The sequence below is a fragment of the Perissodus microlepis genome, chromosome 23, assembly GCF_051167445.1.
Source record: "Perissodus microlepis isolate ML-2025 ecotype Zambia chromosome 23, ASM5116744v1, whole genome shotgun sequence".
NCBI lineage: Eukaryota > Metazoa > Chordata > Actinopteri > Cichliformes > Cichlidae > Perissodus > Perissodus microlepis.
Window position 1 is genome coordinate 11280971 of NC_140482.1, and position 18500 is coordinate 11299470.

The following is an 18500-nucleotide window of genomic DNA, read 5'->3' on the forward strand; positions in this document are numbered from 1 at the left end:
GTGTGTGTGTGTGTGTGTGTGTGCGTGTGTGTACCAGTGAGGCTCCTGGAGTATATAGGCTACTCAATAAAACCGGGGCTGCGATCCGTCAGTGCATTTATCATCCTATTACGGCGACAAATCCGGCTCCCAATACATGAAAGGTAAAATGAATTACCAACGTTAAGCCGTCAATAAAGTCATTTCTGTAAATGGTGTCTCCGAGGGCCCCCGCTATTATTCAACAAGCTTTATCAGCACCTTGGAAATTACGTGGCTTGTAGCGCGGGCCCTGCTTCACTTTGATTAAGGGCCCTGCCAGGGAGCGCTGACAGCGGCTTTGACTCGGGGTTTTCTCCGGCCCCCCGCTCCCGGTGATGAACACCGGGCACATCGGGCGGAATGAAGACTAATTAAAAGCTATAAATTATCTTTTGCAGCTCCTCTCGAGCAGCCCCTCTCTTTGCGGCGCCAGATAAGAGCAGGACTGAGTGCTCATTTAGCCACAATGGCGCTGCGGCTAAACGCCATATTGATACTGTCCTAATTGGAATTTAATTAAGTAGCCATGGTGCCCCCCACACCCTCCTCCACACCCCCTCCTTCATCTTTAACTCCGACCCCCGTGCGGATGAAGATTTCACCGCGGCCGTGTTAACCATCAACACGTCCCCCACTTTCACGCTGTTGCCATTATCATTATTAATATTATTATTAATTCAAATCGCCAATTAGAGCTTGGAGGCAATTTCTGAAGATCTTCACAAAAAAGGAAAAAAAAAAAAAAAAACAGCAGCCACCTATTATCGGGACGCACTCCTGTTTTCCAGCCTCCCTTATACCCTTTCACGAGTGGGCTCCTGTGAACTGAAATATCACAGGGAAACGCAAACATGTTGGTTTTCGTGTTGCTGTGGAAAAAAAACACAAAAATCATACTTTAAGTCAAAGTCTTAGCTACTTAGAGGAAGGAAGGAAACTATACAGTTACCTTTCTTTATGTGGACACACACTGTACAGACTACAGTGTTCAACTTTGATTTTTGTGCTTTTTTAAATAACTACTGGGTCACTTTTTCGGAATTTTGGGTTTGTTCATGTCAAATTCGTGGCTCTGTAATAGCTCATCAAAATATTAAAGGGACGTAAATTGTGATTAAGGGTAAAGTAAGGCTGTACAGATGCTGTTGGTGGTTTTAACAGTCCAAGCTTTGACGTGTTCTCATTTACAGCATCCTCGTTGTATTTCACTGTTAGAGAAAAGAAAAAAATAAATGAGAAGGAAAGAACAAGGGTAAATCATCTGATGAGATTGTAGAAACTAATGCTGTAATCCACAGTGTGCATTTTATGCACTTTACGGAGGAGCTGTTTAGCGCACAAAATGTTTTTGTTTATTTTGTTTATATTTTATCTAATATTATGAAGACACATACAAATATTTTTTAAATATACATATACTTAAAACACTCCACGTAAAATGAAATATGTTTTACATAGCTGATGTCAGTTCACGTGATATAATGTAATTTACACTTGGACGGTTAACAGTATTTACGCTGCAAAATTCACCAAATAGAAGGTCTTACATTTTAGCTAAAACATTAATGCTAGTAGTCCTATTTTTCTAAAATTATTCTTGTTATTTATTTTTATTATTCCTTCATCCTTTTTATAAAGTGCGCTTGCATTCAAATAGTTTGTAAAACTAAAATGTGCTTAAAGAGCATGTAGCGATGTGGAATAAAACCCTTTCGCCCTTCTGAGCAGTGTTTTTAATGGTGGCTGTCTCCGCGCTTGTTTTTATTTTGCTGTGCATTACGTCTGTGCACGTGCGCTTCTCCCGAATCGATCCAACTAATAAGCGCGTGCTGCGTGCGCGTGCTCGCCCACAGCACAGCCACAGCTCTAATTGGACAGCGTCAATTGTGACAGGGACGATCTTCCCTCCTGATTGGCCGGTTTCTTTATGTGTACGCGCACACGTGCTTCCGGCTGGGTGTAAGAGAAAGGGAGAAAACACACACACGGGGGGGAGATAACGGTTTTAGGAGAGTTTGGGAAGAGCGAATACACAGATATTATGCTGCACCGAGGAGCGGCAGGGACACTGGCTGTAACGTGGAGCTGTTCGCTATGCCAGGTCTCGGAACACTGTTAGGAGAGGACATGCTTTAGGTGATATTGTTAACGAACGCAGGTATTTATTCTAGTTAAAAAAAAAAGAAGGCTTTTTTACATGCTGTCTGTCTGAATTGGATACCGAAGGGGACGGGAGAGTGAGCAACAAGTGGAGTTTGGCGTGGAGAGGCCGACGTTTTTCACGGTCACCAGCTATGGAAGAGCAGAAGGAGCCCAACAGCGGCCGGGACACAACCGAGGAGGAGAGCATGTCCCTGTCGCCGAACCTGCCATCCCCTGCTATGATTTTACCCCACCAGGCAGCCCAGCAAGCCCACAGAACCACGAACTTTTTCATAGACAACATCCTCCGGCCGGACTTCGGCTGCAGAAAAGAGCCGAGCTACCGCGACCGGAGCCAGACGTCGGGTCGGGAAAACGTGAACCCGCTGGGCGCGAGGCCGCTGCACACCGGCAGCCTGTGCCTGGACTCCAACTGCAGCAGCGACAGCAGCTCGTCGTCGCCTTCCTCGTCGTCGTCCACGTCCTCTTCCCCCTCTTCCAAGCAGAACTCGTCGAAGCAGTGCGAATCGACGAGCAACGGGACTGGTAGATACGCAGATAGCCCCTCGTCAATTATGGTCATGAGCGGCAGCAATGGAGGCTCTCCGCCCATGGCAAAAGAAAGCCAGCCGCTGTTGTGGCCCGCTTGGGTGTACTGTACGCGGTACTCGGACCGGCCCTCATCTGGTAAGGCGCTAGTAGTCCCCGAATTATATCGAGTGGGGTGCTGGAGTGGGATGACTTGTGTTTCTCTCCGCTGTGTCAAATACATTTCTTCCAGGTGCCAGCGTGAAGAAAAAGAGGGAATTTAAAATTGGCACGTGAGTGTTTAAATAGTTTACCGAGGTGCTCCAGCCAATGAAAACAAAGGGATTTGATTTCGAAAATAAGAACTGTCGGGGGTAAAGTGCTGAAAAGAAGTCGCTGAAGTAAAAGTGGTTAGCAGTTTATAATGGAGCGTGTAACGGAAGCACAAGGTGACAAAAGAACAAGTCAAAGTGAAGAATTAAGCAAATTAATTCAGAGTGAAGTTGAAGCACATTGGGGCTAAAGCTGATGTGGGCCCCAGGCAGTGTCACGAGCAGATTTATTTTTTATGTATTTTTTAAAAAAACTTTTGAAAAACTCTAAATAAGGCAAACTACACAAAAATATATGGAATGTATTTGGCTTTTCTGTTAATATTAATGTTTCCTCCCTTGTGCGGAAAAGACCAAAGTAATGTAAAACAAGCCAACAACAGTGCCGAGGATTCATACCTTATTAAACCCAATTACAAGTCCACACGGTTATTTAAAAAAAACCAAATGTATTGTTGTCTGGTCTTTCACGGGCTAACGTGTTTTTGCCGGTTATTTTACATTAATTTTATTTAGTATGACAGAACTAAAGCTGGAATGTTTTTCACTGTTTTTGCTCCCGAATTTTAGCCTAAAAATAATAATACTTCAAAAAGAGGCATGGATCTGTTTTCTAACCTCCACCACTGCTGCTTTTATTTTTCTGAAAGCAATTCTTTTCTTTTCACTTTTATCCGCTTTCTCCCCTCTGAGCTGATGCAGAAGATGTATTTTCGATTTAGAGATGAGTTTGAAGGCGTTTAAAGATTTGAATCCACACAGGTTCGAGTGTTTGCATATGTCATGCAATGACTTTTTAGGCCCGTTTAATGTTTAGCAGTTCAAACATACAGGATGCTGATGTATCTTTGAAACAGTGTGTGTGTGTGTGTGTGCGTGCGCGCGAGCGCGTGCCTCATAGCTTCTAGGCCGGCCTATGTGATGGTGCGGAAGGTTTTATTGGCTTTAATGGTGGTGGTTATGTGTCAGGGTAAAGGCAGAGGTCCTTCTGTGACTTATTGTTATTATTTTTTTATGAAATCTAATATTAGACCCGAAGCTCCCCAGCCTGCTCTGTATCACAGCGACAGCGCTTCCTTTTTCCCACTGGATTAAATGTGCGCAGTACACAGTTAATCAGCGGATCAATGCGCAGTCATATATTCAGCTACGTGACCAAATTCCCGTGCTTTTTTTTCTTTTTTGCTGCTTCAGCTTTATTCGATCGGGTCCTTGAAGTGAAAATACCGCGCTGCTGCAGTCATAACTGATCAAGCAGCCCCGGGTGAGGTCCCATTAGCTGTGCTGCAGCTTGTGGAGCTGTGGAGTGTGCAGGGAGGATATCTGTATCTCTGCACCTCCAGTCTAACACTTCCACATGTGAGCGATAGGACAAGGCTCATAAGGCATTAAACAAGTCTCATCATTTGCACTGGAGATTTTTTTCTTGTTGTTGTTGTTGTTTGGGTTGCTGCTGCTCTCTTCTGATTGGCTACTTTGTCTCCCACGTCCCACACTCACCTGTGAGGCAGACCTTCAGCATGTCAAATAGTAATGAATAATCAATCGTGAGATTCTCCCACAATCCCCCCTCCACTTCCTCCACCAAAGGCTTATATTTATTTGCTCTGATTTAAAACAAGTTGTTTGCACAGCGTCCAGCTTTAACAGTTCCGCTCATTCTCTGTGCTGTTTTTTTTTTTTACTGTAACATCAAAACATTATTTTGATAGACGTCATCCCCAGCACAAGCTAACCTGCCCACATCATTGCCGCACAGACTTGTGACCTACATTCGGGCATACCGAGCAGATAATAAGGCGCTATCATCGCTCACAGAGAGACGCTTTCACGTTTTTCTTTCCTTTAAAATAGAAAAGAAAAAAATAAGTGGGGCTTGGTGTCAGACTGTGTCCAGCCTTAGAATAAATCTTTGTTTCCCATTGTTGTTTCCACACCAGGCCCAAGGACACGGAAACTGAAGAAGAAAAAGAGCGGCAAGGAGGACAAGCGGCCCAGGACGGCGTTCACGGCCGAGCAGCTGCAGAGACTCAAAACCGAGTTCCAGGCCAACCGCTACATAACGGAGCAGCGGAGACAGTCTCTGGCCCAGGAACTCAACCTGAACGAGTCCCAAATTAAAATCTGGTTCCAGAATAAGAGGGCCAAGATTAAAAAGGCCAGCGGTTACAAGAACGGCCTGGCCCTGCAGCTCATGGCTCAAGGACTTTACAACCATTCAACGACCACCGTGCAGGAGGAGAAGGAGGAGAGCGAATGAGCGGCCGGACTCTTTTGGACATAACGAACTGGGAGAAGAAGGAGAAGTTGGGGACGCTATTTAAAAACACAGATTTCTGTTTATGGTAACAGTATATGGACATAGTTATATAAATGAACGCTCGTTATTAAAGTTTATATAGCCACACAGTTATCATGTTGTATACGGTATATTTAATTTCAGGCTCGTCTCTTCACGCCGGTCCTTTTTTCTCTCCTCTCTGTCTGTTCTCACTGTTTTTTAGGATCTATAGGTTCTTGTGGTCTCCTTGCCCCCCACCCCCCTTTTCCCCATATTTGCGCCATATTTTCCCTTCAACACATCAGTCAAGCCAAACAAGCCAAAGATTTTAATATGTTCACATGTAGTCTGAAATTAAAAAAAGAGGGAGATAGAGAGCGGTAGTTAATGGGTTAAATTATTATTTCTTACATACATTTCCACGGATAAAAAAAGAGAAAGAAATAAAAGCGTTTTGTTGCCATATTTGAGAATAAAACATATTTAAATCTATGATAAGCTGTCAGCATGTCACAATGATTCCTTACAATATGGTGAATTTACGGGAATTCTGGGTATTATTATTATTATTATTAATATTATTTCACTTGAAATACATTGCCTGGACTCCCCAACATATTAACGCCCACACGGACATATAATCGTGGCACATAACGTGTTTAAAGGAGGAAAGTGTAATTACCGGCCTTTTTAAATTCCGTCTGTCTATAAAACAGCGGATTATGTCTTTATCGGAGCTTTCATATCAAACTGAGACACACACAGAAATATATCGCACAGCAGGTCCTGTTTCAGCGCCTCCTTGATGGATACCATTTCACCTATTAAAACTATTCTGGGCATTTATAGGTTTTCACACCTCTGCTCAACTTTCTCCCGGACACGCTGGAGCGTGAACGCGCAAGCTGGAGTTAATACTAAAGAAACGTGAACTAGCTGTTTGGGGAGTAGCGCTCTGTCTCTCCGTCCTGCGCGGCCTGACTTGACCTCAGGTTCAGGTTAGACTGAGCCTGGCTGTGAACTCTGTGGCATGGCGTGTGTGTGTGTCGCACTCCAAGGTCAGCAGCAGAAAGACTTATAGAAATCCATTTAATTTCACCCAAATCAAAAAGAGAAACTGTGACTCTTGAAGTATTAGTATCAGACTAGTCTACGCTGAACAGTCTGCCTTCTTTTTTTGCCAGCTTGAATTTTTCCTCCAATTATTAAGAAAACGTATATATATATATTTGGAGTTTATGTCAGCGATAGAGTCCAGTGAGAATCCTCACAGCATCCCCTCGTTGCTAAAAACAGGCACCTGAGCCTTTTGGTATCCCCGCCGATTTATTTCGACCTGGATTAAATTACCCATTTAACACACTTGATTGTGGCGCACATAAACAAAGAAGAGGAAAGCTCTCCTCTTTGACTTTATTGGGGTTTTTTTTTGTTTGTTTGTTTGTTTTTTTGTGGGGGGGGGGTTGAAATAAAGCAAAAAGACTGGCATCCGGAGGACGTTTGTGAGCTCGATGAGCGCTGTTTCTGTTTGTTCCGGCGCTTCTATACAAGCGATTATTTAATTAAGAGCTAACGAGCCTGCAGAGGCGTTCACGGCCTCCGCGTTTCAGGAGCTTTAATTATTTCAAGTGCGTTTGCGTTCGGCTCTGCCTATAGAGCACAGATTTAATAACCGAGCAGCATCACGTGTTAATAATGGATTTCAATAACGACGATCGTGAACTTTAAAGGCAGGTTACAGATTGAACGATTTTACCTTAAAAATCTTTAGTTGTTTGCCTGTTATCCCTCAAAGCGACCAGCAGACATAACTGCGCATGTCGAGAAAAAACGAATTCGATTATAAAGAGAAAGGTTTAAATTAAAAAAAGTGACCATATAAGTTGCAAAATACATTATATATACACACCTTTTTATAGTTAAGGGTTCCCGTTTTTCATGGTGAATGTGAGGTAGCAGCAGAATGATAATAACTGGCCCTGCAGCATCTCCTGCAGCCTGCGAAAACCTCCAGGGGTCCTTGAAGGGGCTTCCAGAGGCCCCACACTAATATAAGGACTAATTTAACGTCACTAACCGCTATAATGTGTGACTGAATATTCATAGGACTTAATTTCAGTTGGATCTTTTTCTCTCTGTTAAAAAACAATATGCTACTTTTCGTTTGTTTGCTGATGCCGCTCAAAAGCAGCAGATGCGATGAAATGTGCGCTGTTTCTCACCGATTAAAGATACTTTAATATAATTTCGACGTATTCGGGAATAAAATAAGAGTTGGCGGAGATGTTTAAGGAAAAATACACAGACACACACACACAACGACAGTGTGTTTCCAAATCCTGCGTCTTTGACCATCTGGCCCGCATGTGTGAGCAGAGGTGCAAAGGCTGCCTTCCTCTTCACGGTCAGCCAACCCTGTAGCTCTAATATTATAATGATAGTTCCAGTCCCTGCTGTGAATGCGGAAGAGGATCTTATGACAGTGTATTTAAAATTCATACAATTATGAAACAGCGAGAGGATTCCTCTAACCCCCCTCCTCCATCCCTCCCTCCCACCTTGTCATTGAGGAAGCCGAGGGTTTATCTGTAAAACAAAGAAAAGCCCGGGATCGTTTGCATAGTTAGCATAGTCTGCCTCGCAGGCACAATATGGATTTAATTTATATGCAAATGAAAGCAATAAAAAGAGAATACACACTGGAAATCTGGGCCGTTTAAAAAAAGAGGGGGAAGAGTTGGATTCAGAGCAGGTACAGCACGCATGCACAAAACGAAGCATTATCATCAGGCTCACCCCGAGAACAGCCGTGTTATATAATATCCAGAAAGTGCAACACAGCAGCATTAGCACCGCTGTTCGAAAACACACACAAAGCAGTGCGAAGAATTAAATAAGATTTCCATTATGAGGAAAGTTTCTTTCACGAGGCTCCAAATGTAGCAGCAAACATGATCAAAGAGCGTGGACAAACACACACACACACACACACACTGCACTCAAGTATCATTCATTTTTGCAAAAAAAGGAAATTCAGCTTCTTCGCATCCCCTCCGAGTGTTATCGGTGATCAGTGTATGGTGACCTTTTAGTCCCAAACTGCAGCTTTGACATCTCTTCTAAAAAGGGTGTGTGTGTTTTCTGCTACAGGACAAAAATCACACACCGTATTAGCAACAAGAGATCTTCATTCTTTCTAAAGCTATTCATCTTAATAGACAGTTTTAACTTTCAGTATTGTGGAAGCAAATTCAGGATAAGACCTCTCGGGTATCTTTATAAAGCTTGAAAACATGCAAACCAAAAATAATGCCATTAATCAAATTTAATTAAGGCAGTGGACTGTGTGCTTACTTTTTTGGCATGAATATTTTTAATTTATTTTATTTTATGTTTTTTTAACAAATGCATTGTGATGGGTAAAGAGTCTTTAACCATGACTGTACAAACATATTCAGGAAAAAAAGGAAATTACACACATATGATAATATCATTACTTACAATGTTACTTTATTTACTAACTCAATAACAATATTTCATTTTAAACATAACAGTTATTATCCTTACTACAAAATGTAAATGTTCTTTTGATAAGAAATCAGTGATAATTAAAACAAAATGTTGCCAATATGCATAAAAATATAATATAACACAACATATATTTGAAAAAGCAAACCAAGTTTATCACAGTATCGTATTTTTACTTCACGCTTATTGTTCTTAAAAAAGAAAAATGATTAAAAATATCTAGAAAATCTGAAAAAAAAAACCCAAAGTAGCAATAATGCCATCAATCTTTTTTTTTGTTGCTAACTTTACAGATGAATTTGAAAGTTATAAATAACTTTATAACCCCTACAAAATTTTTTAAATATCATCAGTGCATTATCATGATTTCACAATAACTCTGACCAGCTATAAAAGCCTCTTGTGTATGAAGCAATCAGTGATAATGAAAAAAATAATAATCTATATAAATATATATCTTCTCATAATTTCTAATAATGTAATAATTAAGCCAATTTGGTAAAAAGTAAAACAAGCTTTCTTTAGTTTTTATATTTATTCGCATAAACGTGATTATATTTGCTGTAGTTTTCACCTCTTGTACTACAGTTAACACAGATACATTCATGTTAAATGTATCGATGATTACGCTACACTCAAAAAACCATCTACATCATGTAGAGGTGAACCAACATTTAGAAACATTTTTCCTCTTGTAACACTTTGAACGGTGACAGCACACAAAGTGGGGTTCCTATTAGAAACATGCAGGCTAACCACCTGCCATTCAAACAAAAGGGGAGGTGACCTCAGTAGTTCATTCAATTTAAGTGTTCAAAGTGTTGTTTAATCAACGTGCTACAAGCTGCTGGAAAATACACATCAACGCAGAAATAGGAGAGCTTTTAGAGGCGCACACAATAAAATGCACCCATGCAGAGACATACAAGCATCCGTGCAAAAAGGCAGGAAAAGACATTCTAGGCTCTCTCTCTGACGCACACACACACACACACACATACACACAGAGCCATTTAAAAGAGCTTCTTAGATCACTACCCTGTGACTGTGGTGCTGCTAAGTAGAGAAGTTTAGTAATTCCTTCCCAGCTGCTTCTATAAAGAGAAAAGAGAGCTGGGAGACAATGAGAGAGTCTCTTTTCATGTCTGTCCTTTTTCAACTTTTTACCTAAATTTCTGCAGATGCCCAGCTGGTCCCACGTCAGATTGCTCTTTCTACACTTCATGCAGACCACCAAAATTTGTCACACGGCAATGAGAAGAGCTATTCTTATTTACTTTTCTTCTTGGACTGACATGGAGAAAATGGAGAGCGTAACATTCTGCAGCTCATCCAGCTGTATGAGGCAACACTGTATTCATTTGTTTCGGTGCTCTGTCAGGAGATGTCTCTGGCACCCGGTGTGTTTGAGTGTACACTGTAGAAACACAGGGTGCACGGAGAAAATATGTGCGGAGCCGTTACAAATGTGTAAAAAACATGCCTACTAAAGGGATTAAACAAAATTATATGAAAATCATATGCAGGAAAACAATGCTGACATACAAAGACGCAGCTCCTGTGCAGCAAACATTATTTGTTTGGGTGACTGAAAAAAATTATAATAGAGAGAAAGAGAAAAACTTACAGCAGGGATGCACAATATCAGAAAAAAAGCACTCTGGACATGGACTTGTTGACGATTTACATTTATTATTGGTAGCAGCCAATTTTTTATTTGAGTCAATGAACTTAGTACATACTAAAGTACTAGTACTTAGTACATAATTGTCTAAACTTAGTCTGATGAACAGTTGAAAGACTCCCAAATTCTTATTTTATATATTTTCTTTGTTTCTATGGTACAAAAGGATGAATAAACAATATCAGACAGACAGTAAATGGACTATCAGCCATATTATTTAAACTTTTTCTGTTGGTATTAGCACATAATTTCACCACTGGTACATTCTATAAATTTAATACCTACAAAATTAATTCTGCTTTTTTAAAGTAGAAAAACTTAAAGGGGGAAAACACGATGTTACACAAATGTTTCTTTTGGCTTCTTTGTCTGTTTTAGCTTTAAATATGTGTTTTCTAAATTAAACATTGTCTCACTTTTGCTGTGTCAAAATTGAACTCAAATTTTTAAATAAACGTACATTTAAATGAAATTTTTTTAACATGATGTAATCATGCAAAATTTCATGAAATCCTCTACATAGAGCCAAAACTTACTTGCTAGGTTTAGGAAACTAGCTAGAGCTTCTGTTACTGCTTTCTAAGCTAGTTAAGCTAGCTAACAGCAGTTTAGCTGGGCTAAGCAAGTTTAGCTTCAGCCTCATTTAATTATTAGTCAAAAAGCATCTTTTCAAAATATATTTATCTTTAAAGATAATGATTTTTATAGATTATTTTTATTGGCACCATTTGTGTCTCCTTTTGTTGCAGCGAATCAAAGGAATCTTACATTTAAAAAAAGCTAACCAGTTTAAAATATTTTAGCTTCTCATTCGACTATTTTTTTTAAAACAATGAAATTGATGTTACCCAACAAATGAGCACCTCCAACCATCAACTAGCAATGTCTGTAACAGTGTTTGGTTACTATATTCGTAAATGCTTAAAAAATAAATCCATTTTGTTCTGGCTTTAGTTCTAGCTTGTTAGCTAGCCTACAAAAATTAGCTCTGTTGCTTTTGTCTTTTTACTTGGGGTAATAGAAGTTTTTAGAGCACATTTTTATAGAGGTTATCTATTTTCAAAGCACATCATGTTATGATATATAAGGGGATAATGTGGTTTTTGTGTTAAAGCTTTTTAGGGCATTATATAATAACATTGAAAGTGTTAAAGCAACAGATGGGAACTGTATGATACTGTATGATGCAGCAGAAAATATCTGTAGGTTATGATCAATTATAAATAACACTTCTAGTTTGGGAACAACGTTTTACTCTGCTCGAATATTCCTAGTTCGAATTGTTGAGGGGTTCAAATCTTTCTTTTGACTTGCAGTGTGCTTACATGTGTGTGCAAGAGCAAGACAGAAAAAGTGACGACAGTCTGCGTTTATGAGATTTCAACCTAACAGTATGAATGAATTTGTGAGTGTTTTCCCATCAGGAGTACACATATACCAAGATCATGTCTTGCCACAGGGGAAGTTTACTCATGACTTCTTGTGACCTGTCATCAGGGGCACACTCTCTCTCTCTCTCTCTCTCTCTCTCTCTCTCTCTCTCACACACACACACACACACACACACACACACACACACACACACATAGACAAAGGTGGCACTGAAAGAGAACCTCCCACAATGCAGCTGAGCAGTCCGGACAAGGGAGGGGGGAGCTTTTCGCTCCAACAGCCGTGATCTCACCGAGCTAAATCCAGATTATATGGAGGATATACACAGTGCCACTTGTTTACACTGCCCATCAGGGGGTGATTTGAGCCAAGTGGGGTGTGGAGAGAACGGAGGTGGGGTCATCACTGTGTGCAATGCAAAGTGTTCAGGCCAAAAGTGAAGGAGAACTTTCCCCTTTTAAAAGAAAAAAAGTTGTGTAAATATGTAAAAATATAAAAACTGTGTGAGCATTTTTACTTTTTTAGTTAGTAAAATGATGAAACTCTAAAATTGCATAAATTAAACGTCCTGATATTTGTCACACACTTTTATCTCCTTTGACAAAGTCATCAGTGTTTTATGGGAATGTAATGTCCCAGTATATGGCACTCTAATTAAAAAACAAACACTGGGAAATGACATCTGCATCTCCAGCTGCAGCTACATGGCAGGCAGCCCATCAATTCAGGCCAATGATCAGAGTGTGAATGTGTGCATTCTGTGATCTCATTATATTTTTTATTTTCAATTAAAAGAAGTCATTTAAAAAAACAGCATTTCTTCTGCATTTTGACAGCATTCATGAATCAAACTTTTTCTGCTGGTGACCTACTGATAGGCTCACGTGCACAGGCACACACAGTGAGAACAAAGACAGGGACACCTGGGATTCCCCTGTTGTATGGGTGGTCACACCCACCTCTGCCTCTTCTTCATGCCTTCCACATGTGGAAGCACTTTATCTTCCTGGTGCCTCGCTCGCTTCGCTTTACCGTCTGTCTCGAGTGTGAACCACTTCACTCCAGCGAGAAAGCCAAAGCTGTGAGAACAGAATGGTCATCAATGAAAATAGTGATCATATTCCCATCTGCGCCCCCCTTGAGAGCCTTCAGACTTGAGCTTAGCTGTAAAACAGCATTTTGTTGGAGGCTGTCACAGACACTGCAATCACCTGTGTGTACATCTTAGACCTGATACCTCCTTATTGGATCTTCTGTGGGTTCATTTTGTTGAAAATAAAACAACGGTTGACTTTCGTAGCATCCCTCTTGTTGGCTATCCTCTCACCCCCTACGCTCACACTTCAAAAGCACTTGCGGAGAACTCCTTCTCCTCGTTCAACGCTCCGTCTTTCGGCGCAGTGGCCCAGAGTTGGCGAGAGGTGATGTGGGGAAGCGATTAGTCATATTCAATTTACATATGGCTGTCACAAAGCTCCTCCGGGCTGAGCGCTGATGTCATCCCTGCGTGGGGCCTGCTGTGGCCACCCGGAGTATGGGAAGACTTCTTGCTGTCATGAGAGGGGGAGAAAATTGCCCCTGATGGGAGCAATATCACTGTTCGAGTGGGATGATGAATGTGGGGCGGCACTTTAGTCTGGGTGTATGTGTTTGTATAAGCTGTGAACTCTGATCATATACTGGAATGTCTGGGTGTATGTAGCATGATACTGGCACTATGGTAGATGACAGCAGGCAGGTAGTGTCAGGAACTAGCATGTGTATCCTTAATGTTTAAACACTCTGGCACTAGTCCCCCTTTGTTATGGGGACTATTATTATGTTATGCTGCTTTGTCCTTTAATTCAACTATATTTCAGACACAAATATTACACTTTGTTCTCCTCTTTAGTTCATTTTGCAGATTAATTGCATGGTTATTGATCACGATACCTGGTAACACATAAGTAGTTCAACTGATCAACAGGTGAAACCTTTTAATGCGATATAGAGTCATGGCTCAAAAAAAAAAAGTGCACCATCCATCAGTTTTTTTCAGATATCAGGACATAAGAAAAAAAAAAACATCCAGTACTGACCAGGTGATGATTCGAGTCCTTGTTGAACCACCCATAGCAGGAACTTGAAGCTAAATAACTTTCACTCCTCTTTTTGCAACTTTGCTGGGGTTCTTGGGATAATTGTGTTGTTGCACGACCTGATTTGGGCCAAGCTTTACCTGCCAGAAAGACGACCTCACGTTTGATTCTGCAACACTTTGGTATACTAGAGGAACTCGTGGTCGCCTCAATGACTCCAACGACTCTAAGGGCGTGTGGCAGCAAAACAATCACAAATGATGACCCGTTCACCACTGCGCCTGACAGTTGGTATGAGGTGTTTGGCTTTCATCAAATGTGGTGCTGTGTATGATGGTCAAACATCTCCACTTTGGTCAATCCAAGGGACATTGTTCCAGAAGTCTTACTGACTGATCAGATGCAACTTTGCAAACCTAAAACACCATCGCTGTTTTCTTTTCACAAGAAGAGGTTTTCTCCTGGAAACCCTTCCAAAGAAACCTTTAGCGTGTTCAGTCTGAGATATAGCACTTGGACTTTTGTCAGTGTCTCTGAACATCGTGGTCTGACCTTGGGGCATATTTACTTAGATCATTGGATTGCAGAATGTTAGACTTCAAAAGGAAAATGACCTCATAACTCTTCCCTCATTGAAGGGCAGCAACAATCGCAGTTTTACAGCTGAATGTTCCAAACCACAAACCTGAATAATGGTTGTGCATGATTTACATACTTATCGATTATGTTTACTTTAGGTATTATATATTATGATCATACAATGTGCACTGTTAATCGTACAGCTCGTACTTTGAAACTACTTACACAGAATTTACTTAAGTGAAAAATCTAAAAACTTTATTTTACTTTATGTTTTGCTTTCATCCAAAACAAAATTATATTTAATCTCTTACACTGGTTACAGCCTATGTTTATCATAACTTAGATTAGTAGGCTGTAAGAAGTCGGATTTTATAGCATAAAATTACATGAATTTCACAGAATTAACTGAACATTTTCAAGCCCCAAATAATAAACAGATAAAGCCTATCGACACACATCACAGGTTCCCTAATTAATGAGACATGAGATGGATACATGTACGAGAAGAAGTTTGCTCTTTAGCTAAGTTTTGTGTTGTAAATGGACATATTCCTTAAGAAATCTTTGGATTTTACAAGTTAATAATGGCAACAATGTGTCTCATATGCATTCGTATATAGGCTGTTTTTCAAAACTCATTATCATTATAGTATATTCTGAGAATTCAAACTTAAATTTCACTGTATCATCCACAACCATCATCCACAACTTAATGAATAGAACCTAGTTTCAAAGAAACTACACGTCTTTTTTTTAACCAGTTATGTCTCATCTTGCTTACAGATACAAACACAAGCACGGATCCTCGAAACAGGAGAGAGGGAGGGTGGTCGATTGCTCCAGCTCTTCTTTACAGTAACGTTAGCTCAGATATGGCTCCAAACTCCTCAAGGGGCCAACAGCCGGCAGTCCATTTTGCAGTCGGCTGCTCAGAGAAAGCTGTGGAGCTCATGTAGTTTATAGTGAACAGCCACTGGCAGGCATCCAGAGGAGGAAGTCAGAGTTATTTATGAAGCGTCACTTGACAAAAGACAGTAAAGCTTCCCATATTCAGCGAATCTGGCTGCTCCGCCATTGACAATGAATCCAATTTGTTGCAGTCAAGACCAAGTAATCTGGTGGACAATGGGTCACATGTAAGTACAATAACCTGCATATTTATTTAATACATTTAGATACAAATCTCATTAAAATGCAGAGACAATATTGTATTTACATGCATACATGTGCAAATCGTCACACACACACAAGAACGCATGAAGTTCAAGTTACTCATCTCTGGTTGTGGGTAGGATGCGAGACCGTGAATAACTGTTTTAACACACAGCCGGCACAATGTGTGGTCTGTGACATACCATCTAAAGCATACTCTGTCTGTCTGTCTGTGTTTGGGCCTCAGAGTTCCACGTTAGTCTTGATTTGGATTAAATTATCGTGTTTATATAAGTGAAAGCAGCACAGAAATATAACACCATACGTTTTGTTATGTACATCTCAAGTAACGGCGCGCAAACTTTGGGATTAACTTTTGTGAGAGGGACAAGAACACAACTAATGAGAATTTTTTTAATTTACACTTTTAAAAAAGAGTTACAGACACTGGCAGATATCAGCTTATACAGTATGAATGTTAAATAAGCAGATGTGCTCTGTTTTTGAGGTAAGTAAGACGTCTTTAATGGGAGCATTTGGGAGAATATGTTTTTATGACATAATGATAATTGTAATATTATATATAATGTTAACAATGAACGTTATTTTTTTTTTTGGTTAGATTTTCCAGAATATTATTAGATTTTTGTTCACAGTGACACCAAAGTGATTATTGCATTTTTTAACATCCCTATATGACTGATAAAAGACGACAAAGTCATTTTAACAGTCTAACAATTACCTGGAAATTAAGGAATGACTGAAGATAATCTGTAACTCCTTCAAAAAAGGTTTAAGTTACATACTTGTGTTAAGACATTGGCTGATGTAACTTTTTTTTAAATCTCTAATTTATATACTTATTTTTTTTTAATCAATTTTTCAAAATTAGATTTCATCCCTCCACCTCACAGACAGTCATAGTCAAAAGCAACGTGTGTGGGTCTGCATATATTCTTGTGTCTTTACACATATTTGTCCCATTGTCATGAATGTTTTGAGGGGGTCAGCACATATTTTCACTTGGACTCAGTGATAAACTGATTAGATTAGACACTTTTTTGCCCAGAACTCATGAAAAAATACTTACTTAGTTACTTAGTAATTTTATATCCAAAAGGTTAAATCTCATATTTAGATATATATCAAAGTAAACTGCAACTTGAATGTTTGGCACTGACATCCAATTATGCAAAAATACAACAGCTTCCAAACTTGCAGGCAGCCCGGTGACAAGTGAAACGCTTAATACGAACACTAAACAATATAAGGTAACATACAGTAATTATAATTACCAAAATCATTTTCTATTTTTTTTATTATTGGTTAACCCACCAGTGTGCGCAAGCGTTTAATGCAAAAACATAATTGTTATTTATCCATGAAGATGTAAATTTACAGTTTTATAAATAAGCAAAAAAAAAGTACTAAAACACATTATTATTTTTAATTGCAATAACACGTTACATATTTGCATTATTGAAACTGGTTTCTCAGAGGAGTTCAGTGTGCCGACTCAAAGTTGTGTATAGAAAACTTGTATTCAGTGTGTTATTTCCGCAACAAACAGCAACATAATTTTTTGTTTTAAATACGTTTTTGACAAGTTTCTAAAATATTTTTCTTATTTTGATGACAGGTGGTTTAAATAAATTTTTTTAAACACTGTATGAGTTAGCTTAATTATGGTTAAAAGTGTTAAAGGTTATTTAGGCTGGTGACCTTTCTAGGGAATATCCCATTTTGCTCCCAGGGATTTTTTGAAACCTCGATTTAGAAAAGCAATGCAAAATTAGCAGATAGTTCAAGTTTCAGATGTGTTTTTGTCCTCAGCACAGCAACTAATAATATTAGGACTGCTATGGTAATTCTTCACTCTGGCAAAATGGTCAGACATTCTGCAGTAAGTGTTTTACCACAATGAATACTTATGAATACCTTTTTTTTCTTGTAAACAGGTGTGAAGCTAAACACCTGCATACTCACTGTGACGGATCAAATGGGTGAGAGTTCAAACGTCCAGTGTGGAAGACATGTTGCCTTAGTGTCATTTCCAAGATATTACCAAAAGGAAAGAAATAAAGCAGATTAAGAAGCTCTGATTTGATCACATTTGTTTTCTTTTTTGCCTGGGACTGCCTCTGTGTATAAAAGTCAGAGTTTTAGAAATCATCAGGAGCAGATGGCTGCGACGTAAAACCAAACATCAGAGAGAAAGAGAGAGAGGGAGAGGACCGGGAATGAGAGAATGGGAGCAAAGAGAGGAGCATAAGGGAGCTGAAGTCTTGCATTTCCCGTCAAACTGTGGAGATGAACCACAGATGTTTGTCGACAGAAGATGAGCCGTCTCTAACAGCTGGTCGGGGATCAGATTTGTGTCAGCACACGGACGACCTCCTGCAATGCTATAATGTGCTGGAAACCAGATGCAAAATGACATGTTGGTCGAGGGGAAAAAGGCGAAACAGCTCTCTCTCAGGTCCAAATTTGGAACCAAAATTATTTACTGAAGAGTCCAAAAATATTTTGTTCATATTCTTTAAAGCAATTTTGAAAAAATATACGAAATGTCACAAGAAATAAAAGCAGTTCATATCATGAAGTGCTTGTAAAAGCTCCTATCATTAGCATGCCACTAAGTGAGGAACAACAACAATACATGGTTACTTTTTAACAGCTAACTCGACTGCCGGTGTTGTGACTAGTGTGTGGTGAGGAACCATCAAAGACTGGAATGGTAAAATGGTAAATGGCCTGTATTTGTATAGCGCTTTACTAGT

General features: G+C 39.7%; 1 protein-coding gene across 1 annotated transcript; it reads left to right on the top strand.

The window, feature by feature from the left end:
- Positions 1-1997: 1997 nt before the first annotated feature.
- Positions 1998-17820, top strand: LOC146360952 (homeobox protein engrailed-1-B-like). The gene is made up of 2 exons (XM_084921486.1): positions 1998-2850; positions 4964-17820. Exons 1-2 carry the CDS (start codon positions 2316-2318, stop codon positions 5281-5283), a joined length of 855 nt encoding a protein of 284 aa, XP_084777612.1. The 5' UTR covers positions 1998-2315; the 3' UTR covers positions 5284-17820.
- Positions 17821-18500: the final 680 nt, after the last annotated feature.